This window comes from Lactuca virosa, chromosome 3 (assembly GCF_052849685.1).
Source record: "Lactuca virosa cultivar CGN04683 chromosome 3, Lactuca_virosa_CGN04683_v6, whole genome shotgun sequence".
Classification (NCBI taxonomy): domain Eukaryota; kingdom Viridiplantae; phylum Streptophyta; class Magnoliopsida; order Asterales; family Asteraceae; genus Lactuca; species Lactuca virosa.
In genome coordinates, this window is record NC_136428.1 from 73,212,236 (window position 1) to 73,235,730 (window position 23,495).

Consider the following 23,495-nt stretch of genomic DNA (forward strand, 5'->3'; position numbering starts at 1 on the left):
TGGGATCGGCGCAATAATAGACACAGGAGCATCAGCATGCTGCATAAACAAGAAGGTTATTCCAGAAGAAGCACTTGAACCTTTAAACCACAATGTTTTCTTTAATGGTTTAAATTCAAGACAGCAGGCAACTCACAAAATAAAGCAAGGCTATTTTCTCATCGAGGGAAACAAGTTCAAAATTCCCCTTATATATGCATTTGATATGCATGGCAGCAATGTCATTGAAATGCTGATAGGTACCAACTTCCTAAGGTCCATGAAAGGAGGAATTCGTATAGAAGGTGATGAGATAACTATTTATAAGAAGGTTACCAAGATCAAAACTTCAGAGCAATCTGAGGTTGCTGAAGTTGCCATCACTGAGCTTGAAATTAGTGAAGAAGATTTCTTTGAAATAAATGAATCTATTTATTTCAACCAAGAAGGTAACAATGCATTCCTAGAACGGTTTAAACCTGTCATTGATAGGTTAAAGCTCCAAGGATACATCGGAGAAGAGCCTTTAAAGCATTGGAAGAAGAATGGTGAGCTTTGTAAACTGGATATTATAAATCCAGACATTACAATTGAAGATCGACCACTAAAACATATGACACCAGCAATGGAAGATTCATTCAGAATACATGTTGATAGTTTACTCAAGATTGGTGCTATTCGACCAAGCAAAAGCAGACACAGAACGATGGCAATGATCGTAAACTCAGGAACAACAATTGATCCTGTAACTGGAAAGGAGGTCAAAGGGAAAGAAAGAATGGTTTTTAATTATAAATCCTTGAATGACAACACATACAAGGACCAATACTCCTTACCAGACATAAATACGATCATCAAGAGAATAGGAGGTGCAAAAATATTCTCAAAATTTGATCTCAAATCAGGGTTCCATCAAGTCGCCATGGATGAAGAATCAATACCATGGACAACATTCTTAGTACCTGGAGGACTTTATGAATGGCTAGTTATGCCATTTGGTTTGAAGAATGCCCCAGCAGTGTTCCAAAGAAAAATGGATAAATGCTTCAGAGGAACATAATCATTTATCGCAGTATATATTGATGATATACTGGTTTTCTCAAAAAACGAAAAAGAACATGCAAAGCACTTGGAAAAGATGTTGCAAATATGTGAGGATAATGGCCTAGTCCTATCTCCAACAAAGATGAAGATAGCAGTCCCAACAATAGATTTTCTGGGAGTAGTCGTAGGAGAAGGAACAATAAGGTTGCAACCGCACATCATAAAGAAGATTGTGAACTTCAACGAAGAAGAATTGAAGACAAAGAAGGGGTTAAGGTCATTCTTAGGAATCCTTAACTATGCTCGTAATCATATCCCAAAACTTGGGATACTATTAAGGCCACTGTACGAAAAGACAAATGCTCATGGAGACAAAAGATTGAAGCCCTCTGATTATGAGTTAATAAAAAGGATCAAGATGCAAGTTCAGAATCTCCCAGACCTTGAGATACCACCTGAAGATGCTTATATCATCCTAGAAACAGACGGATGTATGGAAGGATGGGGAGGTATAGTCAAATGGAAGAACAAAAAGGAAGGACCAAGAAGCTCAAAAAAGATTTGTGCATATGCAAGTGGCAAGTTCTCAACAACCCAATCCACAATTGATGCTGAAATCAATGCCTGCATCAACACTCTGGAGAAACTAAAAATCTACTACCTTGATAAACAAGAAATCACTTTAAGGACAGATTGCCAAGCCATTATTAGCTTTTACAACAAAGCTAATAGCAACAAATCCTCAAGGGTCAGGTGGATAAAGTTTGCAGATGCAGTCACAGGAACAGGCGTCAAGATTAACATAGAGCATATAGAAGGCAAACATAATACACTAGCTGATTCTCTCTCAAGACTTGTTAACCTTTGTTTTGCAGAATGCACAGGAGAAATGAAACGGTTAGCAACAGCAGCCCTTTACTCAGTGGAGGAAGTTCTACAATCCCCTTCTGCCTCTCAGAAGAATATGAAGATTACTTGCGAAGAAATCATGAAGACTTTCAACCACTCCCAAGAATCTTTACTAAAACAATCTTCACACTGGAAGAACCAGGAGCAATGTACAGACAATACCAGCTTAGAGCCAATCAAACCCCAATCAGAATGGATAAATCTGATGCATGGAGATCAGTCGCCCAAGATATCGAATTATCAGCAGCAAAAGAAGCGATCAAAGCAATGCGAAATTTACAAGCAATCATACAGTGCAAAGCTCAAGTCTGCTTTGGAAAATCAACAAGAGACAACCATTGGTGTGACCAAAAGGAAGATGTTCGAATCCACAACAAAGAAGCCCGAAGAATCCTCATCGAACTGGAAGCCCTCGCACAACGATTGGGCCGCAATAATATCTAAGCCCATGGAAGTCCAAGACAATAACCAAAAAGAAAACAAATGCCGCTACAACAGCAAAGGATTTCTAGAAGATAGTGACAACCGTGATGACGATTCAATTTTTATTGTGGACCCCGTGTGGGATGATTATTGTCTAAAAACGATAAAATTGAATCGTCCCATGGATCCATACCTTTATCCAAAAGCTAGAAGGGCCCGTATGTGAAATTATTTCACATATCACGAGTTTTCAAAAGTTGGGTTGTTTGGATGTTCAGAAATCTTCAAGAAGTCCCCACCACTTGTTAAAAGTATCTTTATAATTATCAAGATTGTCGGCCACATGTAACAAATTAAATAATGGCCCTTGTTTAAACATCATCGCTTACATTTTTATTCTTGTCCAATAGTTTGTAAGCCCATCTATATAAGGGCATAAGTTCTAAGTTTGGGATCATCGAATTCATTCACCTACAATCACCACCACCACCATTGTAACAAAGCTTTCGCAGTATTTTAATAAAAAGGTGTGTACTTTAAAGTTTTAGTTTTTGAGCTTTAGTACAAGATAAAAAATTCCTGGCAACGTAATTTTTATGATAAAAATTTCCTGGCAACGTAATTTTTATCTTGGTATCAAAGCTTTGAATCAAAACGTTCTTAGCTCTATGGAAGGCTAAACTCCTAAGCTATATTCAGGAAAAACAGTAAAGGTATTATTTTATCAATTTCTTGTATTTCTACAGTAACATTTCTGTTAAAAACTTCATAAAAACCCTTGTTTTTAGATAAAAGACAACACAATTGCTTCTATTAAAAAGTACCGAAAGAGTCGGTAAGTGTTTGAAGTTAACCGTTTGGTGAGTCCTAAAACAAGTTTGTAAATATAAACCTTTGAAGTTTTTATGTTATGTCCGATCGCTTTGAGCACGAGATACAAAATTGGTACGATAATTCACGAACTGTGGATCTTGAGTATATCATTTTTAAAGAAAATAGTTCTAAACCTACAACTACCGATTTAGCCAATAATTTAGCTTGTATTTATAATCGTTTAAATCTCTTTTCTAAAGTAGCACTTAAGAATTTTAAAAGTATTTCTGAAAAACAAAAAGATCTTGAGTCAAAAGTCCAAAGTTGTCAAGAGAAGCTTGAATCTTGTGAGGAGTTATTAAGAAAAACTCAGAGTGAAACCAGAAAAAGCTTTCAACAAATCTCAACTGAGATCCATCAATCTAAACCACTCACAAAAAGAGAAGTCCTGAGCCTTGTTCAAGAAATAGCTGAGCAACCAAAATTAGTTGAGAAAGAAGCCCTCAGACTAACAGAAGAACTCAATCATAAAACCCAGAAGGTTGAAAATCTTCTTCACGAAGTCAAGAGGCTTATCACCGGATGAGTATTGCCAATCAAAAGGCAACTACTGAGTATCAGGAAGCCATACAAGCCACTGAAGACTTTGAATCACCAGCAGTTGGTTTTGCAAAAACAACCGACTACAAAGAAGCTCTAGTTAGCCAAGTAAAGGCTGTTATAAAACAAAACAACACCTTGCTTTACTTAGCAACTAAGCAAAGTCAGAAACTGATTGAGATTGAAGAAAAGTAACGGGCAAATCTACGTCTTTGAAGATCCTAACAAAATCTTTAAAGAACAGTTTGGGAAAGAATCAAAGAAATGACTTTCAGAAGGCCTAGCATCCTCAACAGGAGTTCCACACAAACTCAAACAGAACTCCGAACTCAAGAAGATCAAATTCGTGGTTATCGACAAATGACCCGAAACAGATATCAAGCAGCTAGGGCAACAAGAAGAGTATTTGGAAGAAACAGCTATAATCGCACCTTGGAGTCTGTTGTAGATCCAGAAAGACAACTTGAAATATCAAGAGAGAGAAGGGCAAATCTTTTTCCAGAATAAGTACTTTATTCAAACAATAGAAGTACTACAAGACACAGAGTCTATGAACACTACTCTGAGCAAAGAATCCTATGTGTTGGAGAAAATCAAGTTAACCTTCGGCTGTGTAACCAAGAAAACTACCAGAACTTGAGAACTTCAGGGCTCCAGCATATTCACCTAGGAATATTCATGATCAGGCTACATGCACTCCATCGGAGAAGTGCGGGAACAAATGCTCTAGTTGTCCTTCGGGACACTAGATGGGAAGATAGTCGACAAATCATTGGAACTATGGAAGTCGACCTCTCTGCAGGAACGCAGCTAGTCTACATGTTCCCTGATATGGTTCTAAGTATTGAGGACTTCCATAATCATGTAGAAGTTGTCATACAAACTCATGGGTATGAAACTTGGCAAGGCGGCGAAAGTAATCTTTTGATTACAATAGCCATGACGGGTAGGCTATCAAACACTAGCTATATGGGATTCCAATATAGTGTAGAAAATGTTGTGGACCATCTCACGATAAATGGCATCACGGTATTTTCTGGTGAAAGAAGGAGTATAGAAGAGCTTGAAGGAATGAGCTGGAATCTAAAGCCATCTGAGCAAACATCAATAAGTGTACCATCAAGAGTAGCGGTACATGAAAGGCTTAACAGATCATTAAGTCTCCAATTTGAAAGATATCGCCGAATCCCCCAACCAGCAAGATACTCTGTTGACCAGAATGATCGAGAAGTATTAGGTAACGATCATTTGGGCGAAGATAAAGAGCATTTTATAGGAGTATGTTTTCAAACACCTCAGACAAAACATATCCCCTGTGATATATGTTTCTGTGAAGAATGTCTGGATGAAGCAAGGATCTTAGAGAATGAGCCACTGAACACAACAAGACATTCCAATAAGCCAAGACGATCAAAATATAAATGGTCAACTCTTGGTGAACCATCTGGAAAATGGGACTATTATGTCAAGTACGATACCTTAGTAAGCACAACTTCAATAAAAGAAATTGCAGCAACTGGCTGGGGAGATGGATTCCCAGATGATGAAATTACCCCAGGAAAAGTGACAATTATGGACAAAACAAGTGACTGGGATGATGATGAAAGAAGTGGTGGAAAGATCCTTGTCCTACGAGAAGAATTTTCAAAAAACCAACAAGATTTTCTTGATGAATATTTGCCACAATGGGATGACCAACTCGCCACACAAAGATCAGAGTCTGAATGGGAAAACCCATTCGCAGCGAAGCATGGTGAGGACCATACAATTCTTCATCTTTCCAAAGAAGATGATGACAATCTGCCATACCCAAAATTTCGCAACTTTAAACAAATGGCAGCACAAATGGTCAAAAAACACGAAGAACATGCTTTTCCAACAGCAAATGACGCAGAATCTGGTGCAAGCTATCAACCTCCAGATGATGCAATATTAGGACCAGCTGTCTACCCTCCAGGACGGCAAAATCCACAGCCAATTTATAGACCAGACTACCAGTTTGGTTACCCTCAAGGAAAAGGCAATATTTTTAATGGAGGATATGGTGAATATCATAATTCACAGTGGACTCTGCCACCAACATGGACGGAATCAGGTGTAATGCTTGTTGTACCAGCAGATCCAGGCTTATGGTCAAATGTAATAGCACGATGGGAGTCTATAACAATTAATAGGCTCAATAGCCAAACATGGACTGACAACAAAGCAAAATTAGCCTTTGTTGAAAATCTTCTTGGAGAAAGCGAAAAGTTAATGTGGCAACAATGGCGAACGGCATACCCATATGTATATGCTGCCCTTGAAGCAATCGCAGATGAACCAAAAAAATAACATCACAAGTTAGGAAGTTAATATTGTTAGAAGATCCATATCGAGGCTCAACTGATGAACAAGACAGAGCCTACAGAGATCTAGACAGAATAACTTGTGAAGAAACCAAGAACTTGTGGACATTCTTGGAGGATTTCAGGCAGTTAGCAATAAAGTTTGGAAGGTTGTACTTCCCCTCAACAACAGAAAAACTTTTTGCTAAACTTCCACCTTCTCTATCCAAGAAAGTTGAAGAATCATTTAAAGCCAGGTACCCTGGTCTAAGTTCAGGAGTTCTGCCTGCAATCAAATTCACTCATACTTTCATCTCAGAAATGTGCAAAGATGCTGCGCTTGCCAAAGAGCTTAGAGATTTATCTCTTTGTTCAGCCATACCAATTCCTAGTTATTACAAAAACAACAGGAAAAAGTATGGAATGAGGAAGTCGAAGACTTACAAAGGAAAGCCACATGGTTCTCATGTAAAGCCATTCAAAAGAAAGTACAAAGATGACAGAGGACGAGTCAAGAAATGCAAATGCTTTATTTGTGGAAAGGAAGGGTATTTCGCAAAAGATTGCAAAAGCAAGCAAGGAAACATTGCAAGATCAGCTGTCTATCAAGAACTGGATCTTGATGACAACTGGGACATTGTCTCAGCAGACTTTGATGACACCAGTGTCTATAGTATATCAGAAGGAGAAGGCGATACCCATCAAAGCATCAATGTTATGGTCCAAGATACTCCATTTGAAGAAGCAGCTTTCACATTAACACATGAAGATAATGAAAGTAGCAGCGAAGATGAAAGAGAGGATATCCAACATAGTCATTATGCTTTCATGTTCCATCCAGGACCACCAACAAAAATAACAGATTCATTTATCTTGAAATTAGTGAAGAAGATTTCTTTGAGAGGTCGACTTCCATAGTTCCAATGATTTGTCGACTATCTTCCCATCTAGTGTCCCGAAGGACAACTAGAGCATTTGTTCCCGCACTTCTCCGGTGGAGTGCATGTAGCCTGATCATGAATATTCCTAGGTGAATATGCTGGAGCCCTGAAGTTCTCAAGTTCTGGTAGCTTTCTTGGTTACACAACCGAAGGTTAACTTGATTTTCTCCAACACATAGGATTCTTTGCTCAGAGTAGTGTTCATAGACTCTGTGTCTTGTAGTACTTCTATTGTTTGAATAAAGTACTTCTGCTGGAACAAGATTTGCCCTTCTCTCTCTTGATATTTCAAGTTGTCTTTCTGGATCTACAACAGACTCCAAGGTGCGATTATAGCTGTTTCTTCCAAATACTCTTCTTGTTGCCCTAGCTGGTTGATATCTGTTTCGGGTCATTTGTCGATAACCACGAATTTGATCTTCTTGAGTTGGGAGTTCTGTTTGAGTTTGTGTGGAACTCCTGTTGAGGATGCTAGGCCTTCTGAAAGTCATTTCTTTGATTCTTTCCCAAACTGTTCTTTAAAGATTTTGTTAGGATCTTTAAAGACGTAGATTTGCCCGTTACTTTTCTTTACTGGAAGTTTCCCACTAATAGAGAAATTATCAAGTCTTCTGGTTAAGCTTGATATTGAGTCTTCAAGATCTGCTGGCTGAGTATTTTGTTTGATAACAGTTTGAACTTCTTGTTTGAGCTTGTCAAACTTTTCTTCAATCTCAATAAGTTTCTGACTTTGCTTAGTTGCTAAGTAAAGCAAGGTGTTGTTTTGTTTTATAACAGCCTTTACTTGGTTAACTAGAGCTTCTTTGTAGTCGGTTGTTTTTGCAAAAACAACTGCTGGTGATTCAAAGTCTTCAGTGGCTTGTATGGCTTCCTGATACTCAGTAGTTGCCTTTTGATTGGCAATACTCATCCGGTGATGAGCCTCTTGACTTCGTGAAGAAGATTTTCAACTTTCTGGGTTTTATGATTGAGTTCTTCTGTTAGTCTGAGGGCTTCTTTCTCAACTAATTTTGGTTGCTCAGCTATTTCTTGAACAAGGCTGAGGACTTCTCTTTTTGTGAGTGGTTTAGATTGATGGATCTCAGTTGAGATTTGTTGAAAGCTTTTTCTGGTTTCACTCTGAGTTTTTCTTAATAACTCCTCACAGGATTCAAGCTTCTCTTGATAACTTTGGACTTTTGACTCAAGATCTTTTTGTTTTTCAGAAATACTTTTAAAATTCTTAAGTGCTACTTTAGAAAAGAGATTTAAACGATTATAAATACAAGCTAAATTATTGGCTAAATCGGTAGTTGTAGTTTTAGAACTATTTTCTTTAAAAATGATATACTCAAGATCCACAGTTCGTGAATTATCGTACCAATTTTGTATCTCTTGATTAAAGCGATCGGACATAACATAAAAACTTCAAAGGTTTATAGTTACAAACTTGTTTTAGGACTCACCAAACGGTTAACTTCAAACACTTACCGACTCTTTCGCTACTTTTTAATAGAAGCAATTGCGCTGTCTTTTATCTAAAAACAAGGGTTTTTATGAAGTTTTTAACAGAAATGTTACCGTAGAAATACAAGAAATTGATAAAATAATACCTTTACTGTTTTTCCTGAATATAGCTTAGGAGTTTAGCCTTCCATAGAGCTAAGAACGTTTTGATTCAAAGCTCTGATACCAAGATAAAAATTACGTTGCCAGGAATTTTTTATCTTGTACTAAAGCTCAAAAACTAAAACTTTAAAGTACACACATTTTTATTAAAATACCGCGGAAGCTTTGTTACAATGGTGGTGGTGGTGATTGTAGGTGAATGAATTCGATGATCCCAAACTTAGAACTTATGCCCTTATATAGATGGGCTTACAAACTATTGGACAAGAATAAAACGTAAGCGATGACGTTTAAACAAGGGCCATTATTTAATTTGTTACATGTGGCCGACAATCTTGATAATTATAAAGATACTTTTAACAAGTGGTGGGGACTTCTTGAAGATTTCTGAACATCCAAACAACTCAACTTTTGAAAACCCGTGATATGTGAAATAATTTAACATACGGGCCCTTCTAGCTTTTGGATAAAGGTATGGATCCATGGGACGATTCATATATATCCCTTTTTTTGGTTAGAAATTTAATGGTATGATACTCTTTAAACATAAAAGTTATTGAAACCTTCTCTAGTCAGCTACATCCTATTGAAATCCTTAATGTTTGCTTCTTGTTAAATCGTTTTTTTAATTTCAACAAACCGACATTGAAAAAAATGAAGATAATCAAGAAAGAAAGAAAGAAAAAACCAGGGTTGTTGCAGTCCCAAAATGGAGAAATAAGAACCGAAAAAAAACGAAATTGCCCTTCTTTCCCTTCTCCACATTCACACTTTTTTGACTAGGCATGTGTTGTTTTTGTATAATCTGTCCCCACTTTTTAGTTCAAGATTTGGCGGCGAAGCAAGAAGAAAGTTTTACAAGTCTTTTCACCATTTCTCGCTCTCTCTTTTGCATATGTTTCTCTTGATCGCGATTGTGTCAGGGTAAATATGAGGGTAAAGACGATGATGGTAAGAAAACAGTGGTGCTGCAACAAAAGTCACAATTAAAAGTTCTTGGATTACGAAAATACACTAAAGTCCTAATATTTTCAACGATTTGACAAGAATGTCATAAACTTTATTTTTTTGATAGTAAAGTAATAATTGACGATTTGACAAGAAAGTCCTAAACTTTATTTTTTTGACAAAAAGTCCTAAATACTGGCTAACCGGAAAAAAAGGGTAAAAGTGTCAAAAACTGCCGGTAATTTGGACTTTACTGTCAAAAAAATAAAGTTTAGGACTTTCTTGTCAAGTTGATGAAAATATTGGGACTTTACTATATATATCTCTTCTTAATGATACAAAAATCACAAACATAATGTGTTCGTGTTGCATATGATTATGACTGCCCACAATAAGATCCTAATGGTTGAAATGTGAAATTCCACACATAAAGTCCAAGGTTTGAACCATGACATGCCCAAAATATTGCTTTTGTTTTGTGATTGAACTTTTCCATGACACCCCGTGAGACAGCTTAACACCGGCTGCTCAAATGGTGCAGTTTACCATATAGTTATGCCTTAAAACTTGGTTAAATATTTGGTTGTTGCTCGTAGTTACCTTTAAAGGTATCGTATTTTTTTGTCTTTCGTTAGGCGATTTATGGAATAAGAACTTTTAAATGTTCCTTAATGTTGCGTTAACCTCTTGTGAACTAGACGACTTAATGGAGTCTCTGTCTCACCTTGTTCCACCTTTTTGAACGAACAAAATAAATATACAATTTTTGTTCCATTGACATTGGTCTCAACTAGGTCCAACCATGTCAAACGCAATACAAGGCTATCTGTCTTGTCTTGCAAAACAAAACGGGCCCCTCAGATTTTTCAACAATGAGATTGTACTTTCTTGGAACTAACAAATTATGCATAAGAAACAAGAAACATTTTAGAAACCTCATGCTTATTAGAGGTGACAAGTGCAAAGAGTTATTGATACAATGAACATGAAAAACCATCAACAATTACTTGTAAAAAAAAGGCCTTAATTATAACTTGAGATGATTATTTAGCCCGAGGATCATCACTTTCTAAAGAAACCCCACGAGGATCTTCCCTAACTAACAATGCCAATACGTTGTGTGAACTCCATATTTTGGTTAAATTAGTACTTGAGTCACTTAAAGTGATAGCAAAAACAGCATCAAATCCACCTGCCCCTGGAACTCCACCCAACAACACACCTTCTGTGTCCATGGTCACATCCAGGAGTCTAGTCTGAGATTCAGGTTCGATCTGTAAAATTCAAATGCATATATTGTGATTAAATATAATTAATAATTGCATCTGTATCATTATTTATGTCAAATAAACAGCAATTTATAGCTCTTTGTTATTCAGCATCACTTCTGAACACAAGGGTAAAATGTTCATTTACTCATATTTCGACAACTGAAACAATCTTTTGAACTCAAGACTGAATTTGGATAACTTATGTTTGACTTTGAAGTTAGATGATGAAAAAGTAATGAATTTATAACAGAGAGAGAAAAAAAAAAAAAAAAAAACTAACCGGGATGCCTGCAGCCTCACCCATCTGTCGCATGAGGGAGCGGATCTTTTGCATGGCATCTCTTGCTCCCAATAGTGCTTTAACTATTTCTACATCACTTGTTTTATTAAATTGCCCCTCCCACTGCTCAACCAACAATTATTTTCTTTATATTTGGAAGGCATTGCTATAATTAGGTAGATTTTTTAACCCTAGTTTAAATAAAAGAGACAAAAGGAATCACCTTCTCTAATTTAAGCATGCTGCAGCTTTCAACAACAGTTTTGTATGAATCCCAGTTTTCTGCAGCCAATTTGCTTAACAAATTAAGCTGTTGTTCAAGTTCAGAATTTGCTTCTGACAACTTGTTCCATGTTTCTGTTGACTTTTGTGGGTCAGATTTTTGCCATTTCTTTACAGCACCAACCATAGATGGTGTTGATGATCCTCCACTCCCGGGTTCTCCCAATACCTTACAAAAAAAATCACAAAATCTGTAAAATACACTACTCTTTAAGTACAAAAAATAAAACTAAAAGATTGTAGTTATTGTTGTTGTTGGCATATTCACCAGATTCATTAATGGTGGCAAGGAGAATTTAGTCCTTTCATGATCCCACTTTCCCTTCAACACTTCACCAATTACTTCATCTAATGGTGTGCTAGACACAGCTTCCTGTAATCATAAAACAAGATAGTGTCTAATTCAAAACATTAAAATATTATAAATGTATTTTTTCCTTCCCATTAAGCCCTTATGGGTTGAAGGGGTAATGATGTTTGTCTAACTGTGCACATTAAGTGCTTAACCTATTAAGCCCATTAAGTCAAAAAGAAACATCCCCAAAGTCTAATGTGTGTGTGTGTGTGTGTGTGTGTGTGAGAGAGAGAGAGAGAGAGAGAGAGATACCTGAGCTGAAGAAATGATTTTTGGTGAAAATCGGACGTAACGATGACTTCCATAAACAGCAGAACTAACATCAAACCCACTGCCAACTTTCCCTTGAGCAATGCAGTGAGCAGTTTGAGCTATCATATGCACAGTATCCAAATTTGAAGTGAAGTCATTTTTTTGATCTTTACTGGAGCTTACAAGATCAACAACTCCAAGGTAATGTAGTAAAGCAGCTACTACAGCAGTTGTCATGGCTGCAGATGATCCTAACCCAGTTTTTGCAACTTCAGGCTTGATGTTTTTTTCTCCATTTGATTCTTCAGCATTAAAAGTAATTGATGTGAATGGTGGAAGAGAAGCCAATGATTCCGGGACTAAAGGGAGCCCACGTGCTTCAATCTAAACTTGTATGTACAACTTTTCAGTTACTTCAAAGTGCTAAATTCAAGAAATAGCAATGCACTTTCATTTCTTTGTGCATTATAGCATCTTACTTTGACTTCTTTCTATTACAACTTTGTACATTGTGCATTGCACTTTTACTTTTTTTTCTTATCAGGATATTGTGTAGATTTTTCAAAGTACAATGTTGTAATACCAAAAAAATGAAAGTAGGATGATATAAATAACAAATGAATATGAGGACATTGCTATTTCTTGCATCTGACCCAATTTCAAATCTCTTTATACAATTAGCATTGAAAAGCTATTGATTTTCCTTTACAGAATGATATATACCTGATTCCGATATGAATAGAAGTCATTGCAACCCAAGATTGTAATATCCATGCCTGTATAAATAATCAGTTAGTCATCAGAATGTTGAGTTCGTTTTATTCAGTAAACTATGCAAATATGAAGCCTATATTGTACCTTGTGACAGTAATTTGTGCAAATCATTCCTCTTATTCTTGTCCAGTGTGGCATATGCTGCTGCTATGGAATATTGGACTGCATACTCAACAAAGGGGTTCCTTGATTCACTGAGATTGAAGCAAAAGTTGATGAAGATCAGTGATAAGACTTTTTAAGCCACACCTTAAAAAACCAATAATCTTTCCCAATTTTCTTTATCTAGTGCTCTAAATCATTTGTTGGTATTCAACATACATTGTTCTAAACATTCAATCAAAGCACTTACCTTGAACATTGAAGTGTAAAATCTTTTAGTGACATTTTGTATGTAGTTTCTCTTGACATCTGAGGAGAGTTTACCTTCACTTCCATCCATTCCTGAAAACAAAAGAGATAAGGACTATAGTCTATAACAACACAAATGCATTATATTGTTCTAAGAGGCATTATCTTCATAGATATATAAACAAATAACAGGTGCAAATACATGTTTGATTATTGCATTACTAGAAGAAAAGAAAAAAACAAATTTCAACATAGATCACTCACCTCTGCCAAACTATCAGATCCCACTGCATCATAAAGTGGCTTAAGAATAGCATAAAATCGAGCATTTGTACTGAGCACGATTCCTGCATTGGGTCTCTCCAATACCAGATAACCACCAGTCATCAGAACCTTCCCTGGAGCAGAAGCAACCCTAAAAAGATCAAAACTCAACTTTCAAACAACAAGTTTCTCTATTATCCTCTTTAGAACGTATTCAAAGCAAGCATAGTTCAAGTTAGATCACAAATACATGCCATTACGACTCAGTTCCAAATTAATCATTTAAACTAATATCCACAACAAACACGAACAGATGTATTCGGGACTTACACAGCCATTTTTCAAAAAATCGCAGTCGACTTTTGAAAGATTGAGCTGAAACAACCTACAAATGTAGTCAAAATCACTTAGTTTCTTTCGGAAAACGTAATTTGATCGGTACATGAAAGACAAGTAATCATCTTACCCAGAATAGAATTCGACGGAGAAACTATAGAGCAAGCGTAGTGTGATTGAGAAGGAGAAAACACCAGCTGCCATGGTATGTTGATTGTTAATATAGTTATTGACGTTCAACGTTGCATCGCTGCTTGACGAGGGCCCACACTCGTCACTCACACACTTCACATCTTCCACATTTTAGTGCTCCCTTTTGTCCATATATATGGGACTAAAATATTGTATAAAGCAGCAGGTCTTCTTTGATTTTAGATTTGGTCAAATTTTGTTATACTTATGGGTTAATTATATAAAATACCGAGATAGTGTGTTTTTATCATTTTCTTCCCGGAATCAGAAATTCCGAAATATATATTTTGTTAGAAAAAAAGTGATTTTAATGTAATATAAGGTTAGTCCGGTAAAGAAATCCTTTTCCACGATAAATAAACTTGATCATCTTGATTTTGATTAAGGGAAATTGCTATCATAGTCAACTATCTTTGGTATATTAGTTTAAATGGTCCATCGTGACTATTTTTTGCATTTAAAAGGTTTGTACTTGTAATTTTATGGTTTAAAATGTCACATTTTAACATTTGAAGGGTTCAACCGGTGACACCAATCATATCAGGATCTTTGTTTATGTCACGTCATTGCCAAGTAGATTAAAGATGTCATGTCATTGCCACGTGTGTGTAAGTAGATAAAACCTAATATCTGTTTAAACCCCCTGAACTGTCCCTTTCATCTTCTTTATTCTGCTACCTTTTCATCCGTATGCTTTTTTCAAACCGTTCTTGGCACGAATCCGTTTCTTAAACTCATCCCCGCTCAAATCGGCCAACATAATCATTTCTATGGCTGTTTACATGAAGATAGATCTCCATTTTGCCAAATTTTTTACGGGGTACCCCGCTATAGGTTACTCAGATGGAGCAGAGCAAATGTTTGATGATGTCGATTTTGCTGGAATGGACAAGAACGAGTTTATGGTGTTCCTTCAAAGATTCGCTAATGAGTTATGCGTGAATGTTTACTTTTGCATGCCCGATATTGAGTTCCCTGATGGATTGAGGATAATAATTAATGATAAAGACTACCAGGAGCTCATTGAAGTAGGGTATGCTTCTGATTGTGTAATTCATGTATACATGGACCATCTTGGTGTTAATGTACATCAATGGATACTTGACGAGCTAGCCGAAGTATGCAGTTCATTAGACAAATTGTCTACTGGAAATGAAGTTCATGAAGAAGTGCAAGGTGGTATGGATATGGATGATGGAATTGACATTGAGGATTTGCTAGGTCATAATTTGCAAGGTGATACGGAGGATTTGCAAGGTACTAGGGAGGATTTGCAAGGTGAGGAAGATGATGACATTGACATGGAAATTGACAATGAACCTGATAAGTGTATTCCTATGAACAAGACAAAAGATGATGAGTTTTTGAGCAAGTTGTGCCCAAAGGACCAAGGTACCCCTCACAGTCCACCGCGTGAAGAGCCATATAATCAGCTACATGAGGATGAGGTAATATCTAATAACCAAGCTATTTACAATGAGAATGTTTATTGGAAAAAGCAGAAGCTTGTATTAGGTATGAGATTTGTCAATCCTAAACAACTGAAATACATGATGTGTAACTATGCTGTTGCAAATGGTTATCAATTATGCTACGAGAAAAATGAGAGCATGAGACTTTTAGTGAAATGTTGTTATGGTGCTTGCAAGTTTAAAATGTGGGCTTCTTGGATGAGTGAGGAAAAATATTTCCAAATTAAGAGTCTCATAAATAAGCATAACTGTGCAAGAAACTTTAAATTAGGTTCAATTGTGAACTATGCCTGGATAGGTAGCCATTACACCACCCAATTCTTACAGAAACAAAAAGTTAGTGTGAGGCTCCTTAGGGATGAGGTTAACGAGAAATTTGGGATATATTGAAACATCCCAAAAATACGGTCCAAAAATTTCGTTTTAAATCATTTAAGAAAACCATAATTCATCAGACATCATAATAATAAAATCACAAATCATGTATCTCAAAACATCGTATCAAAAATGTTGTATCAATCACGTGTAAAAATATCAGAGTCTAAACATCCCAGGCTAAAAGCTGTGGTGTGTGCCATGCAGTCATCCCAAGCTCTTCCCCTTGCTAGCGGAAGTACCTGAAACCAAAACTGAAAATTGTAAACACGAAGCTTAGTGAGTATCCCCAAACTACCACATACCATACACATAATCACATAATACCATACATTGGGCCTTGCCCAATACATCGGGCCCGGCCCGGCATCAGACCGAAGTTCGGTATACATTTACATATGAACAAGCATATAACATAAACATATAAGCTAAATCCTTCTTCGGGCTTGCCCCGACATCGGACCGAAATCCGGAACATATAACACATAGCATATAACTAAACATTCCTCGGGCTTGCCCCTGCATCAGACTAAAGTCTGGAACATATAAACAAACACATGCAAGAATCACAAAGACATCAAGCATACAAACGTTCCTAGAGCTTGCCCCGACATCGGACTGAAGTCCGGAAACATATAATCTGTTGGATTAGATGTCTAAGCCCATAACTATTATTGGTATGTACTTGACCCGAGAGTAGCATGGTCCATTTGGGTTGCATATCATCAGGACAATTTGTTAGGATGGACTTTTGAGAGAAGGTTATTTATGGTTTATTAATATATTATAATTTATAATATATTAATATGAAATCATATGTTTTAGTTAGTATCGATCAAGAATTAATTTGGAATTAATTTAGTGATCAAAAGAGACTAATTAAATCTATGGGGACTAATTATGATAATTAGTTATATTTATATGTGTTGGGCTTATGATCCATGTTGGACCAAGTTTATGTATGGATACATAAAGAGTTGGGCCACATGAACCATGGATCATAAAACCCATGGGTATGGATTATGGGTTATACCCATGACCCTTGGAATCCTACATATAAATAGGTTACTCCATAGCCAAAATCACCACTTCTTTTCTTAGAGAAATATGGAGGTGTTTTGGTGCATGGAATTCTCTCTCAAGAGCCACCTTTGTCCTAGGTGTGCTGTGATTCCATTTGAGGCATTTCATACTATTGGTGCTAAGCTCTTAAGGCCAAATACATCAAGACTTCAAGCCACATAAAAGGTATGTTTCCCTAACTAGTATATTATATGGTTTATGTCAAATGCATGCTAGTTATAAGTTTAATGCCTTGGAAACCATTTGCATGTATAATAGAGAAAACATAGATCCAAGGTATTTAGGGTTGTATGTGCACCATAGGATGTTGTAGTATACTAAAACCCAACATAATCTACATCGGGCTAGCCGCAGTATCGGACCGAAGTCCGGCATACGCTAACATACATAAACATGCCGACATTGGTGCCTTCGACCCGTTCCTACTGGAGGAAAACTCACCTCTCAAGTTGGCTGCTGAAATCCTGAGTGAGGTATCTTTGATGGCCGCTCCAACGACTCCCCGGTTATAATTTTCACAATAAACACTTAGTCAAAAACTGAGAAACCTTCTAAGGGTAAAATAACCATTTTACCCCTGGTCAAAGTCAACATTCTGGGTTGACCCAACTCTCTGAGTCCTAGAACCCTAAAATCGCGATCTAACTCATCGAGTCGCCCCCTGACTCGCTGAGTTCCATGGCTACTCATAGTCGCGATTTGGCGAATCAACTTGTCGAGTTCTACCTTAAGCTGAAACGGGACAACACGACTCAACTCGTCGAGTTCCCCTATGGACTCGATGAGTTCCTCTATCTGTTTGGGCCATCTTAACAGATTAAGCCTCTACTCTCTAAATCCAAAGTCCATACTTCACATACACACTGGAAATGCCCTTATAAGGGTAAATTTTCCAACTTTACCCGCTAATAATCCTTCTTAGTGGGTTTAGCTAAAACCCTAGTTCCTTAGGACATAGATCTTTGTCTAAAAGCCTTATTACTCTAACCTAAAGCATGAAAACCGAGATCTAGGTCCTAGACACCAAATGAACACGTAAAGTCTCAGACTTTACTTCCATACATGGCCTTTTGGGGCTTAAAAGGCCATAATAACGTCTTTAAGCTTGCATGGGGATTCCATGATCATAAAGTTTGCACCTTTATGCCATGAAACCCCTTCTAGATCCCAGATCTGAAAGGTAAGCCACTTGGGACGTCCATGTCCCAAAGATCAAGATTCTTGAACCAAAACCCTCATAAAATGGAACTAAGGAGATCTAATGAACTAATAGCCAAGTTAGAGACTTAATTACCAGAAAATGATGAGGATGGAAGGAAATCTCTGGATCTACTATCTTCTCCTTGAACCTTCTATCTTCTTCTTCTTCAAGCTTTAAGAACACACAAAGATTACTTAAGAATGGCTCACACACTCACAAAAAGCTGAAGGGTTTCGTGGATTAGGGTTTGGGACTTGGAGGCTGGAAATGAGGCCATAAGGTGGGGGGTAAGATGCTTAAATAGGGTGCAAAACCCCGAAATTAGGGTTTCACTCTGGCAGACTGTAACGCCCGTAGATCCGGGCTAGTTAATTTAGAGACGATAAGCATCAAAAGTGACTTTTTGATAAAATATTATTTATAATGAATAATCTTAACTAAGTTGTAGTGGTCGTGGCAAGGTTTCCGAAAATATAAAGAATGCCGAAATCCGAGTTATAACGAAGAAGTTATGACCTGTCGAAGTTCGCAACAGAACTGGCACGACACGGCGCGACGTAAATAGTGAATTTACGATGGAGCGATATTCAGTCTTAGCAATCTAAACGAAAGTCGTAGAATAAGTTAAACCGAGAGCGTGCATAAGAAGAACGTCTAAATCTGACTTCGTATGAAGAAGTTATGATTTTTCTAAGTTTCGACTTAGCGGTATGCAGCCCAAAGTTCGATTATGAGATCGAGTGATTTCTAAACAAAACAATCTAAACGAGAATTGAATATCTCGTCGATAGTAGTCCAACGGTAGAAAGACAGACGAAAACGGACGTCAGATGAAGGAGTTATGGATTTCTAACGGAGTTTTCCTGTCCCGGCCTACTAAAAATAATATAATAAAAAATAAATTCAAAATTAGCCGACAGAATCTAAACGAGAGTTGTAGAGCATAATCTCACCTACGCGTGCGTATAAAGAACGTCGAAAACAGAGCTCGTATGCGAGAGATATGAATTTCTGAAGTTCGGAACACAAACTTCGAGGCTGTGTCAGAGCTCACGATGTGAGCACAGTGTTCACGACGTGAGCACAGACTGGACACCCTCCAGAGCAAGTGGACGAATGACGAACGCAGTGACCTACTGAGCTCACGACGTGAGTACAAAAAATGGCCTTATAAATAGAATTGGAGGGGCAGCCGGCCATGGTTGCTAATTCACTCTTCTCTCACCCATATTACCTCGATTTACGTGCAAAGAAGTACCCCCGAAGCCCCGGTATCATCCCGAGACCCGAAGCAAGTCCCGAAGCCCCAAAGATCTCGAGAAGAAAAGAGTTCCCGAGCCGAAACTCTGCCTGCGAGAAGCCCGATCTTTGAAGATATTCCAGTTTCACCGAAGAATACTGCTTTTAAAGCCGTAGTGTTGTCCAAGCATCGTCTAATCAAGTGAGTGTGTAGTTACTTTCTTCCAACACATAGATATGAAATATTTTCTATGAAGTACGTGCTATGTGTTTATACATTGTTTGTTTACTTGAGATGGATGTTGAATTAATGTTTTATACATGTTTTAAAAGATTTAAACTGTATATGTGTTTGCATCTACAAATATGTTGGGTAGAACATGGGTAGATGAAATAGTTGATGTGAGACGAAATAATAAGTGTTTTTGAACTCAACGTGTTCATTAGGTATTTTTGAACTCTATGTGTTCACTTGGTGTATTTGAACTCTATGTGTTCGTTAGGTATTTTTGAACTCTATGTGTTCACTTGGTGTTTGAACTCAACGTGTTCATTAGGTATTTTTGAACTCTATGTGTTCACTTGGTATTTTTGAACTCAATGTGTTCATTAAGTATTTTTGAACTAGATGTGTTCACTTGGTGTTGTTGAACTGAGTGTGTTCACTAAGTGTTTTAGAACTAAGTATTCACCAGATGTTTTGAATTAAGTGTTCACTAGGAATGTTAGAACTAGGTGTTCGTTAAGCATGTTGAACTAAGTGTTTACCGGTTGTAATTTGAGGACCTTGGCAGTGGTGGACTTTGTGTCAATTCCTTAGGTCAATCCTTAGGAATAAATGAATAAAGGATAGTTGATTCTTAGGGTAAATCCTTAAGAAATAAAGGAGATAATGGGGATGGGTAATTTGGATTGATTGATTGATTGATTGATTGATTGATGATTTAATATAATAATTATATTATTGTGGGTCGAAAACCCTATATGCTCACCAGGCTCCCAAGCCTGAGCCACTCAGTTTTCTTTGCATTACAGGTAATGGCACAAGAGTATAAGTTGGTTGACTTGACGAGAGATTTAGGATTATAGACCGGTAGTTGTAAATAACTGCTGTAAGGTTAAATGGTACTGTTTATGTTTTTTGTCTGTATCGGAACATGACATCCCGGGATTTTATTATTTAATGAAAAGTACATTCTCTTTGAGAAATGTTTTGATAAAGTTTTATCATATTTTTTTTGGGAAAAAATTCCGCAACTGTTTTCTTTAAAAGATTACTCTGATTTTAAAACAAAGCATAAACAAATCGGTCTTTTCTGGCCGTGAAATTGGGGATGTCACACAGACCTACTCGCCGAGTTGAGGGCTCTCAACTCGTCGAGTAGATTGCTTAAAACCCCGCGTCCAATCTCGTTTCTACTCGACGATTTTGGGGCTCCCAACTCGTCGAGTAGCTCTACAAAATGAATAAATTATAAATAAATGCGTACCAGGAATCAGGCGTTACATATATATAAGCAACAACGACAGTGTAGGATTATTCACATAGCGTTCGATGTGAGTCTTCTCAGTATACTTACCTGTGTGGTAATTTATGTGTGACCAGAGGGTCTTATTCATATTATTGACCGGAGGGTCTTATTCGTGTTATTGACCGGAGGGTCTTATTCGTGTTATTAACCGGAGGGTCTTATTTTCTTATACTGAGATATGTGTTATTATGCATTCTGTTTTTGTGACTTATGCTGTTATATTATTCTGTGTATATATTGAGTTATGACTGGAGGGTCCATACTGAGACGTGAGACTGGAGGGTCTTTACTAAGACACATGACTAGAGGGTCCTTATCGAGATTTAGCCATGAGAGGCTAATTATTTATGTATGTGGTATTTTGGGGAACTCACTAAGCTTCGTGCTTACATTGTTGATTTAAATGTGTTTCAGTTACTGATGAAGTGTAGAATCAAGTATGAATCAAATCAGAGTTAAACAAATGTAGATTGAACACACGATGTAAATATGATCTGGTTTCAGCTCTATTATGCTTTCAAATGTTACAGAGAGAAAATAGACAAGTTCGTACCAAGACTCTTATCTAACTCAAAGTAATGTCCCTATTTAAAGGAAACATGAAAGCATACAAAAAATTACAAGGACTGAACATCTAAGCTTCGTTACATATATGCCTTGTAAAATAAACTTATGTCTTCGACATATTGCAACAGGTCTTCGACCCTTACATTCTCCCCCTTTGTAATAATGTCGACCATCTTCAGTTCAAAAGAATCTGTATAGCATACAGCATCACCCTTCAGATTTTAGTGTACCATGAAATAATCTTCTTCAGCTCCTTCTTGTCACCAACATTATTTTTCGAACAATTATTCATACGAACAATAAAGTTCGTATACTGGGACGTTGTATATCTTTCAATTTCGTTGGTCTGGAACAAAAACATTTTTGCCTTCCCATTATTGTCCTTTCCAGCGAAGACCATTCCAAATGGCTTTAAGCAGATCTCCCCATCTGCAAACTTCTTCAACTCAGCCTGAGTCTTCGGAATATCCATTGGAACTTTCACTTCCATTCCCTTCGCAGTAGCTAACTCCACATCAGTAAGAGCTAAACACTCATAGAAGTTGTCTATGAATATCTTGATGTGAGCAAGCCCAAGACAAAAAACTTCAGAATCAGTTTCTCGAAGATATGAAGCATCTTTATCTTTCAACAACAATGCAACTTGTATAAGATCATACAAGTTCATCAATGGAAAATGTGCTACTGAGAAATCACAAACTTGACCATTCGCTCTTGAAACAAAGAAGCGAAAATTCTGCATCATATTCTCGAATAAAACATCCCTCTTTATGCTGATCACCTTCTTTATCTTCACGAGTGACCATATTTCCTCTGGAAGTTTCCCAAGAACTGCATGAAATCTGATTTTCATGTATGTGTACTCATCATCATTGTCAAACTTCTCAGCAATTTTGTACTGAGCCATGATGAACATCATCTCATTTATAGTGAAATCCAGTTGATTCATGTCTGAGTTGGCAACAACATAGCTTTGCTTCGGCTTATTCTCAAAAGCGTACATACGATTATATGCAACTTTTGATTCAATCGTTTCATAGTTGTAATGCTTAGCAGGATCACCCTTGTTCATTCCTGGTGGATCATTTACACGAAGTCGCATAATGCTTTGCACTATTCGTAACTTTTCAACCTCAGCCTCTGCTTCAGCTTTCTTCTCCTCCATTGATTTTTTGATCAATATCGTTTTTCCCTTGTCTTTGATCGAAGAGCCATCAACATTTTCCTTTGGCTTCGAACTACTACCACTTCCAACAGATGAACCAATAACAATTCCTTTCGAAATTGGCTTTGTAATTGGTATTGCAGTAACCACTGTTGAAGTAACTGGCCCAGCAGACGGAATTATTGGTTTTGTTGTTGGAACCTTTGATGAAAAGACTTTTCCAATCGTTTTCACTTCTTCATGCGAAACCCCACTAACTTTCGCATCACCAACCTTCTGTAACGCCCCGTTCCTGGTACGTATTAATTTATTAAAAGTCTTTTATAAAGAGCTACTCGACGAGTAGTAGTCCTAACTCGTCGAGTAGATGCCAAGTTGGATGCGGGTTTTAAGTGATCTACTCGGCGAGTCCGCGCCTGGACTCGACGAGTAGGCCAGTCTGGATGAAACCCTAATCCTTAGGGTTTGTACCCTATTTAAACGTCCTTATAGCCCCCATCCCAGCCTCCAGCACCCCTAGAGCGTTCCCCCTCAAAACCCTAGCCTCCATAGGTGAGTTCGAGTGATTCCTTCTTGATTTTTGAGTGTTTTGGTGTATTCTTAGAAGTGTAGAAGAGAAGGAAAGAGAGAAGGTGCAAAGGAGAAGAAGGAGATCCAGAAGCTAGCTTCCATTTGCTACTACATCTGGTAATAAAGTCTCTACATTGTTCATTTTCCTAGTAGATCTTCATATATGCTTGTTTTGCCACTTTTGGGACATTTCAAGGTCCAAACTCGAGATTGGAGCCCCCTTAGGGTAGTGAACTATAGATCTGGACATCATTGAGCTCCAGGAGCTCAAAGTAGCTACCTTTATGCAAATATAGCCTTGTTCCAAACCCTAAGTGCTTAGTGTTGGATGATTTTGGTGTTTTA

At 37.3% G+C, this 23,495-nt stretch overlaps 1 protein-coding gene across 1 annotated transcript; it reads right to left on the reverse strand.

Moving 5' to 3' along the window:
* Positions 1 to 10,491: 10,491 nt before the first annotated feature.
* On the reverse strand, positions 10,492 to 13,964 carry LOC145165956 (phosphomevalonate kinase, peroxisomal-like). The gene is made up of 11 exons (XM_079084876.1): positions 13,885 to 13,964; positions 13,749 to 13,803; positions 13,419 to 13,569; positions 13,156 to 13,247; positions 12,888 to 12,997; positions 12,753 to 12,805; positions 12,030 to 12,413; positions 11,691 to 11,795; positions 11,364 to 11,591; positions 11,141 to 11,263; positions 10,492 to 10,863 (listed from the first exon to the last, which is right to left on the reverse strand). Exons 2-11 carry the CDS (start codon positions 13,754 to 13,756, stop codon positions 10,633 to 10,635), a joined length of 1,485 nt encoding a protein of 494 aa, XP_078941002.1. The 5' UTR covers positions 13,757 to 13,803; positions 13,885 to 13,964; the 3' UTR covers positions 10,492 to 10,632.
* Between the last annotated feature and the right edge of the window lie 9,531 nt (positions 13,965 to 23,495).